The sequence below is a fragment of the Zeus faber genome (assembly GCF_960531495.2).
Source record: "Zeus faber genome assembly, chromosome: 6".
Taxonomy (NCBI): Eukaryota; Metazoa; Chordata; class Actinopteri; order Zeiformes; family Zeidae; genus Zeus; species Zeus faber.
This window is the reverse complement of record NC_137201.1, coordinates 9854344-9867016: the sequence shown is the minus strand read 5'-3', so window position 1 is coordinate 9867016 and position 12673 is coordinate 9854344. Positions and strand designations below refer to the sequence as shown.

Here is a 12673-nt window from a genome sequence, read left to right as displayed (position 1 = left end):
TACGAGCATATTGCTTGTGTTTCTGAGTTTAGGAAAATTGTGTTGCTCAATGATTTTGTAGGATATATGCTTCATTACTCCCACAGTCCAGTTATACTTTTAGACCACTTTGGTTGGATAAAATGATTCCTAAGAAAAGCCTTCGAAGACAATGTGACTGATCAAAAAAAACGAAAAACGGAAACGTGTTTATTTTCTCACACCGATATTGGAAAATGGCTTGGTACTTATTTTTTACAGTAGCCAAGGGGGGAGACTCGAAAGATGATAATAAGAATAGTGGATGTAGCTGGGGCCTGAAATTTCATTACGTTAGTGCATGGAGTGTTTGTGTCGGTGGAGTGCGTCAGGCACAATTCCTTGCCTGATGCTACAGTGCATATCAATTGCTGCATCAGGGATCCATTACTGTTAAAGAATGGTAATTTATCCAATACATATCCAGTATTCTATAATCCATCTCAAATTATCCATGCTGGGTAAAGGATGGCTAATGCCCTTGTATCTTGTTTAGCGTATATACAAACCGCGGACAAGAAAGCACATTACTTTATTTTATTTATCATTATTTTCCACGGTGATAACATCGAGGAGACGTAGTTGCTTGGCATTCAACATCTGCCTGTGTTGATCCATTTTCTGGAGAAATTGTGTCGAATGTGAACAGACGTAGCCCAGAGATATCCAGCATGGCCTTCTGGGTAACTAACTACACTTTGGGGTGGCAAAATGGCCCCTGAGTCTGATTCAGAGGCGGTCTGTGCTTCTAATGAGGAAAATTGCTTTGCCAGAGGGTGAATACATTTGCCTGGAATCCCTGTGTCCTGTCATACAAACTTACATCATGGGCTGCTTCACTAAAAAACACAGAAAAACTGAGAAAAACGTAATCATCACACATAATATTAAATAATTCTTATTTGATGTGCGTGTTTCAGCCCCAAAATGAACAAATGAAAAGAGTGCACAGGGTAAAAGAATTACCAGCTCTGTATCTTTATTGGCAGGTGCCAACTGTACCGTCTTCTGGAAATGATGAGGACTGGGGAAACACCGGAAGAAAATGCTGCACAGAGTGGGGCGTGACCCAGATAGAAGCACTGGGATGTTTGGAGAACGACACAGCGTCAAAGCCGATCACTTTATCGACTATGGCGCCTTGACGCGGTGTGACCCCTCAGAACACTCCCCTAGAGCAGGGGGCTCCCAACTTCCTCAAAGACCCCCTGAATCAAACCTGATTCAATCTGAGACACCCCCTGTTTAGACAGCGTAGTACCTTTTTTATTCAGGTATTTAATCGTTTTTGGCTGACTTGGCTCTATTTTCATGGAGAGCAAGGTTTTAAAGGCATATTATAGATTATAACATATAGTCATGGATTGTGTGGATTTTGGAATCAATATTTGAACATATGCCTCAAATCGTCCAAGGCCTTGTGACACCGCCGCTCCTCTAACCCTGCCAATCACGTTCCATTTAGCTTCAAAGCAGCTTCCCTCTGTGAACAAATCCGCTTCTGCCTTCTTGATAGCATCAGCAATAGGCCACATCACATGCTCGACTTATCCTGCGAATTCAGCATAAATTCACTAGGCCAAGACGGCTTGGACAGGCAGATCAGAGCATTTCTATAACGACAAAGTTTGGTCAATATTACTCTTAATTCATTTGTATATCTTTGGATTTCCCATTGTTCTTCTACGTCATTGGCTCATACAAGACAAGAGTGTCATGTCTTTATGGGACAGGCGAAGGCCTCGCTGTCATAAAAAAAACATTATTGTATCAACCAAATAAGAAAACACCTGAGAAACAGTTACCGAGAATGGAGCAGAGAGACGGGACACTGACCTGCGGAGTCATGCCATGACAGAGGTACATGATGGGCACGTTGTCGGTGTCTGGTCCCTGGTCCAGGCACAGGTCGCCTCTTAGACTGTTCTTCAGCTGGTCAGGAGAGAAACGGAGGGAGTGAGACACACAATGGACACAGAAAATGAAGATTCCACTCTCTCTCCTTTCCCCGTCTTTATTCCGAGAAACATTTCACAGGCAGCTCATGTAAGAGGTCAGCTCTTTGAGGCGTCACGTTGAGGGCAGTCTGCTGAAAAATCAAACAGGGGGGCCCAGCGGTGGAGCCGAGGTTCCATCCAAAAGAGCTCCTAACGGGACAAGTTTGAACAGAAGAATTGAGAGGGAGAGAGAGAGAGAGAGAGAGAGAGAGAGAGAGAGAGAGCGAGAGAGAGAACATTGGCTTGGAGAAAATCTTTTCTCCGACATATACATGTTTTATTTGAAGAGCACGGACAGGCAAGGGAGTGGAGGTCTCTCATACTGACACGGCGCTTGTATCTAGGCCTGTCACAACAACTGCTTTTGTTGGACGATATATTGTTCCAGAAATAATTGCCATAAACGATATTATTACATTTACATTACATTTAGTCATTTAGCAGACGCTTTTATCCAAAGCGACTTACAAGGGAGAATAACATTCAAACTACATTGCGACAGAGATTAGTGTAACAACAACATTAGTGTAACAGTGTATTGTAACATTAGTGTATTGTCATTTTAACACAATGTTTTGCCCTTTCAAATAGCAATGAACTTTTAATTCTTTGGAATATTCAGACATTGAAATGTGAAAAAGCACACATCCAAAACAATAAATAAGATCGACCCTTGGGCTGTTGTTAACAAAAGTTGCACTTCAGCGCTCTTGTGGCTAAATCATGCAATTGTATTTCTAAAAAAATCTTTTTTTTTTTATATCTATATGAAATACGCCCATGCGATGAGGCATTGTGCCTTTTAGAGATTATCACATATACAGTATATGCTATAAAATCACAGTTACGTGAATAAGCACACGTTTCCTCCAAAACACAATAATCTCCTTAAAACAACAGTCAGGTGTCCCTTTGAACAAAGGTACAGATGCCTCAAGAAGCCATATCTGCTACCAAATCTATATTTCAACTGATAGCTGTGTGTGTGTGTGTGTGTGTGTAGTTGCCTGAGCCCCGCCCACAATGGAACTTGGACGCAGAGAGCAGACGAAATGACAGAAGCAGCGCGACCAGAAATGACAGCAAAACCTGTCTCAGCAGTTTTTTTTCTGTTAATTGGGCTCAGTTACATTAATTTGTAAAATGGTTTACACAACGCATGTAATACATTATTTATATGTGTATTTTGAAATACATTTATGTCCCTATTTTTTTCAAACCTTAATAGAGATTTATAGATTGTATCCATTGATCTTCTCCCATTTATATTTGTATTTATTGCATTACACATATGTATTTGTGAATTGTAACATAATTCCTTCTATAACGTGTTTTCATACTTTACGTCATTTAGCTGGCACTTTTCTTCAAAGCCATTTTAAAAGCCAATATATTTTTCCATAAGTTTAAATATAAGGAGAGTATTTATGGTTATAAACAACATACTGATGTTATGAGCAGCAGAAAGCAGCAAATCATTTTGATCGTAAATTCCCACGACACTTGAACGCAGCATCCGTACGAAACAACAGTGGCAGAGAGTCCACCAGGGATTCTAGTGTAGATAAAACTCAGACAGGCACTGTGATCGTGGTCAATGTGAAAACTCCAAAAGATGAGGAGGAGATCCCGATTTTGGAGGATTCTTCTGCGGCCGAGGTATTGTTTAGGCTTTGTCACGTCGATACTTTGAGTAGCGGCGTAGCTCTCCGGTGCTGTGAAAAAACAATGCTGTTTAACTTTCCATTGTGCTGGTGACATTCTTATGTAAACAAACACGCCTGTTAACACAACAGGCAATTATCAAGCTCAGAAAAATGATCGAGGTCATATCCATATATCGTACGATAAGTCGATTATGTAAATATCGCAACAGGCTCCTTGTATCTGTCTCGCCCAAGGCAGACCTTCCCACGCCACTCCGATAAGAGTCAGAAACTCGGAGAAGGTCAGACGACGAGACACGCAATTGTGGAATGAAAATAATGTAAGTCAAATGGTGTCTCGCGTACCACGGTCACCTTTACGGTACAAAAGGCGGGAAGCCTTGAAGGATTTTCGCGACATCCTGAAGGTCGAGGCTCACTCAACCGAAAAGGTATTGCAAACAGACAAAGGACGCCCGATCCTAATCAGCCTCCGAAGGCCCGAAAGTGAGTGTCAAGTGCTTTGTGAATCCCGCGGTCATTTTCTCAGTGCTGGAAACATTCTGCGGCAATGGCACACAACATATGCCATTCAAGTCATTCATCAACACTCCAAGTCAAATAGCGGTGAATCCACCTATTCAGTGATGTTCTATGGTGTGACATAACGAGAGGCTGGGTCCTTGATATGAGGGAGTGAAACTGAAAAAATAAAATAATAATGAAATCAATGAAAGATGTTATTTTCTAAATAAAAATCTATTATTTATTTTGACATGAATACTCATTCTGCTCGCTGTGATATGCAGGCTTTCGCAGCGGATTTAAATATTCTTTCTTTTCCTCCGTAGGTGGGAAGGTGCAGGCTGACAAAAGGCTGCTCCACTGCAGAGCTCAACTTTGTTTTCCAGCTTTTGAGCAGAGACGCTCCTACCAATACCAAAGCAAAAAAAAAAAAAAAAAAAAGAAAAGGCAATCTCAAATATTTGCCTTGTGTCTTTTCCGACAACTTTTTTTTTTCTGATGTTAAATAAGAGATCAGTCAGAGAAGCCAGAGCCACCTTTTGTGCGAGGTCAGAACACTTGTCGCGTTGGCTCCATGTTCTCTAACTGAGGGAGGTTTTTGTTTTTTTTGTTTCTTTGTCAAATATGTAAACTTCATATCTACATTTTTCAGATGCCGCCGTTGCAACACTTTCATCTTGCGCATGCACGGAGCCGCGCCACCGCTCAATAGTCTCAACAAATAACTCCATCCAGCTCCCTCTGCGGTTGAAGTGTTTATCAAACAGCAAACATGAGAAGTGGCCTAGACAGGGACGGGGACAGGAGGGGGGGGGGGGATCTTGAAAGCAGGAGGCTTGTTTCTCCGTGACGTCTAAACAGAGAAAGAAGAAACACAGCCGACCTATTTTCAATCATCCCCCTCCACCCCTCCTGCGCGCCACCTGACCTCGGTGAAAGGTTTTCAATATCCTTTATAAGAATACAATAAAAAATGTGTATTTTTTTTTTTTTGTTCTTTTGTGGGAAACCAGCTGCAGTAGGCCAGTAGTAAAAACCAGAGCAGCTGAGCAAAACCGAGCAAATATAGTTCAGAGAGCTGAAGAAGAAAAAAAAAAAAGGTAGACAAATGGGAAAAATCCAGATAAATTAATCTCAATACAGTCGCGGCACGTATTGAAATGGGCCAAAGGTGTACAAATCATACAAAATCTCCCTTTTCAATATATTACAGCTATTCGCGACGATGGGACTAATTCTCTTCTGCTTTCAAAAGATTACTGTCCTTCTCTTCTCTTATGCGAAAAAAAAAAAAAAAAAAAAAAAAAGATTTTCAATCATGCAAAACCCTCCAACAGCCATGCTGAGATGAAGTGCCATAGAAAGGTTCAGCCTTTCATTACAGACCCCAAGCAATTGCGATTTCACTCCAGCAGCTCATCTGCTATTCCGTGCACACAATCACTTTTAAAGTTAAAGGAATTGGAAAGTTCAAATCAAATTGTAATTTGCATCTGTAATATTAAGGTTTAAGCATCCGCCAAAAATGAGTTTTTCGGAATATTAAAAAAAAAAAAAAATTGTACGACTACTATCGGAGCTGAATTTGCCGTTTAAACGGTTTCTCTGGACTCTGCCGGCGTATACAGACCACACTTTAATTGGAATAGCTCGTGGCTCTGTCTCTTAATGTTTCTTACTCGTGTTTCTGAGAGCAGCTCACTTATTAAATCCTCACACTTTGGCGCCTTGTTGTAGATGTGATGTGTCTTCCCACACCAGCTACTGAGGACCAAGCTCCGTCCTTCAGATTTAAAAAAGGGGACACGCAATAAAGATGGTCACGCTCATCAGCTATTAACCTTCTGCCCTGGCCACAAAAAAACTATTGTCATAATATTTTTCCATCCGTGCAAACACACAAAATGTCCAATGAGTGGATTCATATGCAGGGACAATGCTGATTCATTGTGTGATGCTGACGAGCTTCTCGGTCTGGTTTGGCGTGGAAGATAATAGTGGCAGCTGAAGGGTGTTCAATTGGGGAGGGTTGCTGATATGATTGCACCTACTCAGATATGTGAGAGCAGCTTTGGATCCCTCCCCAAACAACCCTGCTGTTTGTCTCAGGAGAAATTAACAGTTCTCTTGGTGCAGAAAAAAATGAGTTATAGCAGTTGCGCCCTGTGTTTTGCGAAGTTTAATAAGAAATTGCATGATTTGGTCTCCTATGACATAAGTGGAAATGCAGAAATGAGTCTTGCAGCTCTGGAAAGTTAAAAGTTTCAAAGGCTTTTGAAATAAGAAAATAAGTCCTGCGTTCAGAGGTGCTACGATCCCACAATCTTGTGGAATGCCAGAATGTTGTGGCTATCTGAAGAACCATCAGGTCTGCAGCAAGAGATAAAAAGAACATTCACGACCAGTTTGGATGAAAAAATACAAAGTGCAGGCTGCAGGCAGCCTGACTGGAAGACTGGAATACTTAAAAGCACCAAAGCTGGCTTAGGGTGCTGCATGGATGTTTTTTAGACTGGCAAGTCCGAACTTGCATGGTGATAACAGAGTTATGACAAAGGTCTGAAACAAAAGTCTTAATTTGAGCTTGACATCTCAGCCGCCATCGAGGTAACAGAGGACAGACTCGCACTGATCAACATTTGCGGACCCCTGCTGATCACTGTCACTTTTCAACAACTGCATAGAATATGACTCATTGTGCTTTTAAAGAAGTGTACAGGATTGTTTGAATGTAAATGTTTCAAGATAAAGTTATGTTCAAACATTTAGGAAAAAGCAAAATCCCAGTTGGTAAAACTCATCGCAATAAACACCACATTTACTTTTTTACAAGGTATTATAAAAACTGAACACTGCCTCGTCCCCGTTTCATTCCAGATTCAATATCTCTTGAGTACTTAATTGACTGTGCAGTAGTTTCGGTAAAGGTGGAAACCAGAGGGAATCCAATGTTTTTCCAAATGGGTTGCAAACTTGCCTCCGTGCTCCCTCCCATGGATTATCAGGGTTTTCTTTTAGTCACCCTAGGGTATAATTGTTCGAGGATAACGGATTCAATGCACCCAACAAAGGTTTTAATAGATTTGGAACCGATCCCCAGGGTGTAAACAACATTACTCACCACACCGTAAGCAACCCTGTCGCTATAGGATCGGAGTTCGGGGTAAATGTTGGTGAGGAACCAGGTGAAGGGTCGGCACTGGAGCCTGGAGCGAAGGGCCTTCCTCTCAGAGATGTCTCCTATGTCTATGCCAGAGTTCTGGAGAACAGAGTGACCGTGATGAGTGTTGAAATAAACATGCACAATTAGAAAGACAAATAAGCATGCTTCCCATCTCAGTACCTGTTGCGGAATATTCCAGGCCATGTAGACATGATTCTTGTACTGGTCCATCCAAACCTCGGCCACTCTGAGTGCATTGCGGCGTACGTGGGCCGTAAGGTTCTCCGTGTAGGGCTTGTGTGCACGCTCGATGTGGGCGATCCTGGAGCACGGCAGGACCTCCACACTGCCTCCGCATTGCCACACCTTGGTTCAAAGGAACACAAACTCTCCTTATCAATGACAACCCAAAGACGGCCTATCTGCAGACTCCGGAATGTCAACGCTCAATTGTGTTTATTGCATTGGAAAACACAATGCAATAAACACATTGAAACACTAGGAATGAATCAGATCAGCTACCCAAATCCACATGATCTAGATGATGGATGTCACATACTGACACCTATGAAACCAACAGATAAATGTCAAACAATGCACAACATTTTAAATAGCTTCATGTATTTATGTAGACAATTTAACAATCAAATAACATAATTTATAACTAGATATTGATGAAAATATATTTTTCATCAATCAACTGGTGACATAGTGACAGGCCATGCTTTTCTTCCCTGCGTCAAACTCAATTCTGGGCCCTGCTACCTCTCAGCAGCCTCCACTGTTGACTACTGCAGGAATGGAGGAGTCTCCATAGGGGGGCATCTACGACAGGACGAGAAAAGAATCACCCACAGGTCCCCCCCCCCCCCCCCTCCTCGCCCACACCTTCAAAGGGAGGCAGGACAAGCCGGCGAGGATTCATATAGCTTATCACACCTCCTATTCTTTGTCTGTTGTGTTACTTGGCATCTTATGTGGCAATGTCTCCAGTGGTACTTTGCATTCTGCGAATCTCATTTCCATACATGCACACACACAATTCACCAGACAATACATCCTTTGCTTAGAGGTGCTTGTGCTGTTTTTTAATTCCTACAAATGGTTTATTTAAATAGCAATATCTATTTAGTTATTTCTCGAAGGATATGTCGCCATTTTTCAACCAAGAACTTGTGAAAATAGTCGCTCCCATCATTCATAACTGTTCATACCGCAACCTTGCTCAATGGTTTAGTGTATAGTGTATTCTTGATGGAAATATCCTGGTGTGAGGCATGGTAGTTTGTACCAACAATCAGAGATAATTACTGCACCTAGCACATGGATTTTGGATAGAACTAAGATTCGATCTTTCAGCTTATTTTTACTTGTCATAGAGACACAATAGATATTGCTTAAATAACTCAGCTTTTTTTTTAGATGCTGAAGGTGTAGTTCCTTTATTTCACAGGAGCCCGTCGCTATCTCAGCACTGGACACACAGAGATTAAACTGGGATTGACCTTCTCCTCTGAACCTGGTTTAAAGCCCGTCCGGTACTACAAGATTTTTCAAATGTTCATACTGTCAATGTTGAAAATGAAATTAAGTCATGGAAACGGCGTGAACACGTTGTAGTGCGAGCTTTATACTTTGCGGCGTTCGTATTTTCCGGCATGGCTGCGGTTGCATTTGGAACTTCTTCCGTTTCAGTCAGCTTGGCTCCCAATTGGCTATCAGTCTTCCCCCCCTGACAATTCACAGCCGGCGTCCGCAGGGTTCCCCCTGCACTACAGGCTATCGGGTCGTAAATATTATATGTTTAATATTTGCGATTCGTGCTGCCAGAACGGCCAGAAGTAAAAAACACAAAAAAACAAAAAACAAAACAAAAACCCTAACATACCTCACACGTCTTATAATCTTAAGAACCATCAGAAAACTGGGACTTGGCTCAGGATTGTCTGAAGGGGAAAATTGGGGCCAAAATCTGCTTTATTGTCTTGTAGTGTGTATCCCGCTTTAGATTGACAAAAAGATAGTTTCTCAAAAACTGGACTATCCCTTTAAGTCTACAGCAGAAACCTTTAAAACGTCCTTATTGGACACCTTTAAGTCTAGATGTTTCTTTTTTGTCTGCTTCTAATCCGCCTAGCCCAGCCTGCCGTACTCTGTCTCGTTCCAAAAAAAGATTTGAGAAAACAAAGGGCTTTTGGAAAAGAAAAGTCAAAATCCACAAATACCTCAGCGTATTGTAAAAAGGATTTCCCACAGTAGGTTGACGGTGTAAGGGGCTGTTCTACCGGCGTGGCAATCTTTGTCTGAGCCCACGGAGTGTGCAGAGTGAGATAGAGACTAAGATGGAAGAAAGGCTGAGAGAGAGGGACAGAGCGAGACAGTGGGGAGTGTGAGAGAGAGAGAGAGAGAGAGAGAGATTGAGGCCCAAGGGGTGAGGTTGGGGGGGTGAGGAAGAAAGAGAACGATACAGAGGGAGATCTGTACAAAGGGAGGGAGGGGGGTGAGGGTTGGAGGGTTAGTGAGGAAGGAGGAAGGAGAGAAAAATGGGTGGAATCGGGGGATTCCTGAGGGGAAGGAGAGGAAAGCAGGAGAACAGAAGACTATCCTCCCGCTTCCAAAACACACAGGTGTCTCCAAATCATAGTTTTTTCCTAGATTTTTATCTCTATAAATATGGATTTCGATTATATAATTATAATATAATAAATATAGCTGCAGGCAGCAACGCATGGGGTCTAGGTTAGTCGGTGTGTGTTTGTGACCAATAAAGGTTAATGTTATAACTACCTACAATTCAAGATGACATATAACCAGGGATGAATTTGTGCCGGATCCTGCCAGAACATGATCAGGGACCTCCGCTCTCCGAACTCTCTGCTCAGAGATCTCTGTGCGAACGGGACGAACCCCGCGCGTAAATATAACGGTGCGTTGTTTTTCGTAGATGTATTAATTTCGCTAATTGAATGTACAAGAAAAACCCCCGTGTGTAACATGGAGACGTTCTCTGCTGTCTTAGACCTTCAGCTTTTCCGTGGCATCTGGAACCCGAAAACACAGAAATAATGCAAATATTTCATAACAGACTAAATAAATACATTCCTTTCACTGTGTAATTTACTATGGTTATTGTAATAACTAACTACAATTCAGGAAGACATATAACCAAATGAATTGTCTTATTTTATAATGACCAGATATCTGGTTTTGACTATGAAGTATAAAGTGTGTAGTATACCATTAATTTGGAATTTGGCTTCATATCTAAGGACTAATATGCTTGGATATGCGGGTAAATATAAACATAGGTATCTGTAGAAATATATATCTCTGGAACTTCTATAGATTCTGAGGGCTAACTCGCCTTGGTGCGTGTCTGTATACAACTGTCTTCACAGTAGCTGGCGTCAGACATCTGTGTATTCATCCAAACTGTAATTACACGTGGATGGTGGTGTAACGGTGCTCCAGCGTGATCTCCTCTTTGCTCGGACAGTTAATAAACTGCTTGTATTTAGGGAGTTTGTGTCTCAAACCAACTCGTTGGTCAGCTGCAGCGCGGTTCCAGATGTGTCGTGTCACGCAATGATGACGCAGTGGGGCAGTGACATTTCTCTGTGACCAATCGGTCGTCTGCAATGTGTTCACGTGACCTTAACAAGGGTGAAAAAAACCCACTGCTTTTTCGTAACTCTTTCCACAAATTCACCCCGATGTGGATGAAACTTGGATGACAGCTTGTCTGGACTGCCAAATACAACTATGATTCATGTCCAGTTTCTGAGCGCCAGACACTTATATCACACTACAGTATCTATGTATCATTGTATTTATCTATCTATCTATCTATCTATCTATCTATCTATCTATCTATCTATCTATCTATCTATCTATCTATCTATCTATCTATCTACCTAACTATCTAATATCCATCCATGCGTCAATCTATGTATGGACCAACTGTATTATCTATGAAAAAAAATTTTATTTGTGAATATAACAACAGCATCTAGTCACCATCATTAGGAGATTAACTCCAGCTTGCGTTTATTTGGGTGTTTTACATGCTGTGCATGTAAGAATATGTGTGTGTGTGTGTGTGTGCATGTGTGCGTGCATGCGTGCGAGCGTGCGTGCGTGTGTGTGAGAGAGTTTGCCCATGCACGGCTGCATTGTATGAGTTTGTCTGCATTTGGTTCTGAAGCGGGCAGAAGGGCCAGGAATCAACCGACCCCCATTAAAACCGCTAATCATCTCCCAGTTTGTCTCCTTTGATTCCTTGGCACAACAAAAAACCCCATCGCTTTTCTTTTCTCCTCTCCCCCCGAACCTTTTAAAAAGTTTTAATGAGCCTAATAGAAACGAAAAAGCAATAACAAATCACATAAATTATAAATGACTTGTAAGACGGTCGCCTGTTGTGATAAAGAAACGACTCAATGAAAGCAGTGGGAGACGACTAGCGGCGAATGCACAGAGCTGTGCCGCCGCGGTGAAGAAGTTCCATGAAAGCAGTTGTTATCGCAACGAGTGTGCGGCGGTGAGAGATAGGAGCCTCTTCTGCAGGAAGCCGCCACTGATAAAGAAATATTAAATAAAGATTCCAGCTGCTTTTTCAGAGGAGGGGGGGAAGCAGAAATAGCACAAAATCCATTGTTTTCCAACCTAAAACCCCAGAATGAACTCAACACCAGATGAATGGCTTAGATTAAGGGGTATTCCCAGGGGACAGAGTCGCTGTGCCGATCCACTCAAAATAAGATGGCTGATTTGCATGATGGTGGATCTGTGGCGAGGCCTTTTGCAGTGCAGTGTTTTGCTTTAGCAGGGAAATAATAAAAAAAACAAAAAAACATATATACTTTTTCCACTTCATCCTTGATATTTATTTGTGTGCAGAATACTGTGGTTTGGAATTCTTAAAGAATTCTGAACTACACAAGGGAACTGACACATACCTACAAATGCACAGGCACACACACAAACACACACACACACACACACAAACACACACACACACACACACACACACACACACACACACACACACACACACACACACACACACACACACACACACACACACACACACACACACACACACACACACACACACACACACACACACCCAACATCCACAGAGCTCCAATTCTAATCGCAGGGGTAAAGGGCAGCACTTGAAAGTTGCCTAGCACAATAACATATTTTTTATTCCTGAATTGGAATTAGTTCAAGTTCATCCTGTTCTTCATCACAACCACGGACGAAAAGTGCGTTACGCGGCTCCGCCTTCAGCTGATCAGCCACGTCGACAGCCGGGATGG

At 42.1% G+C, this 12673-nt stretch overlaps 1 protein-coding gene across 1 annotated transcript in view; it reads right to left on the bottom strand.

The window, feature by feature from the left end:
• Window positions 1–12673, bottom strand: part of LOC307231153 (polypeptide N-acetylgalactosaminyltransferase 18-like) — a gene marked incomplete at its 3' end in the record, with an annotated part of 129444 nt that overhangs the window by 32591 nt on the left and 84180 nt on the right. Inside the window, exons 7-9 of the mRNA XM_080001741.1 lie at window positions 7530–7715; window positions 7308–7445; window positions 1855–1950 (exon numbers count right to left, since the gene is read on the bottom strand). Coding sequence (XP_079857867.1) covers window positions 1855–1950; window positions 7308–7445; window positions 7530–7715 — 420 coding nt within the window. The remainder of the gene's footprint in view (window positions 1–1854; window positions 1951–7307; window positions 7446–7529; window positions 7716–12673) is intronic.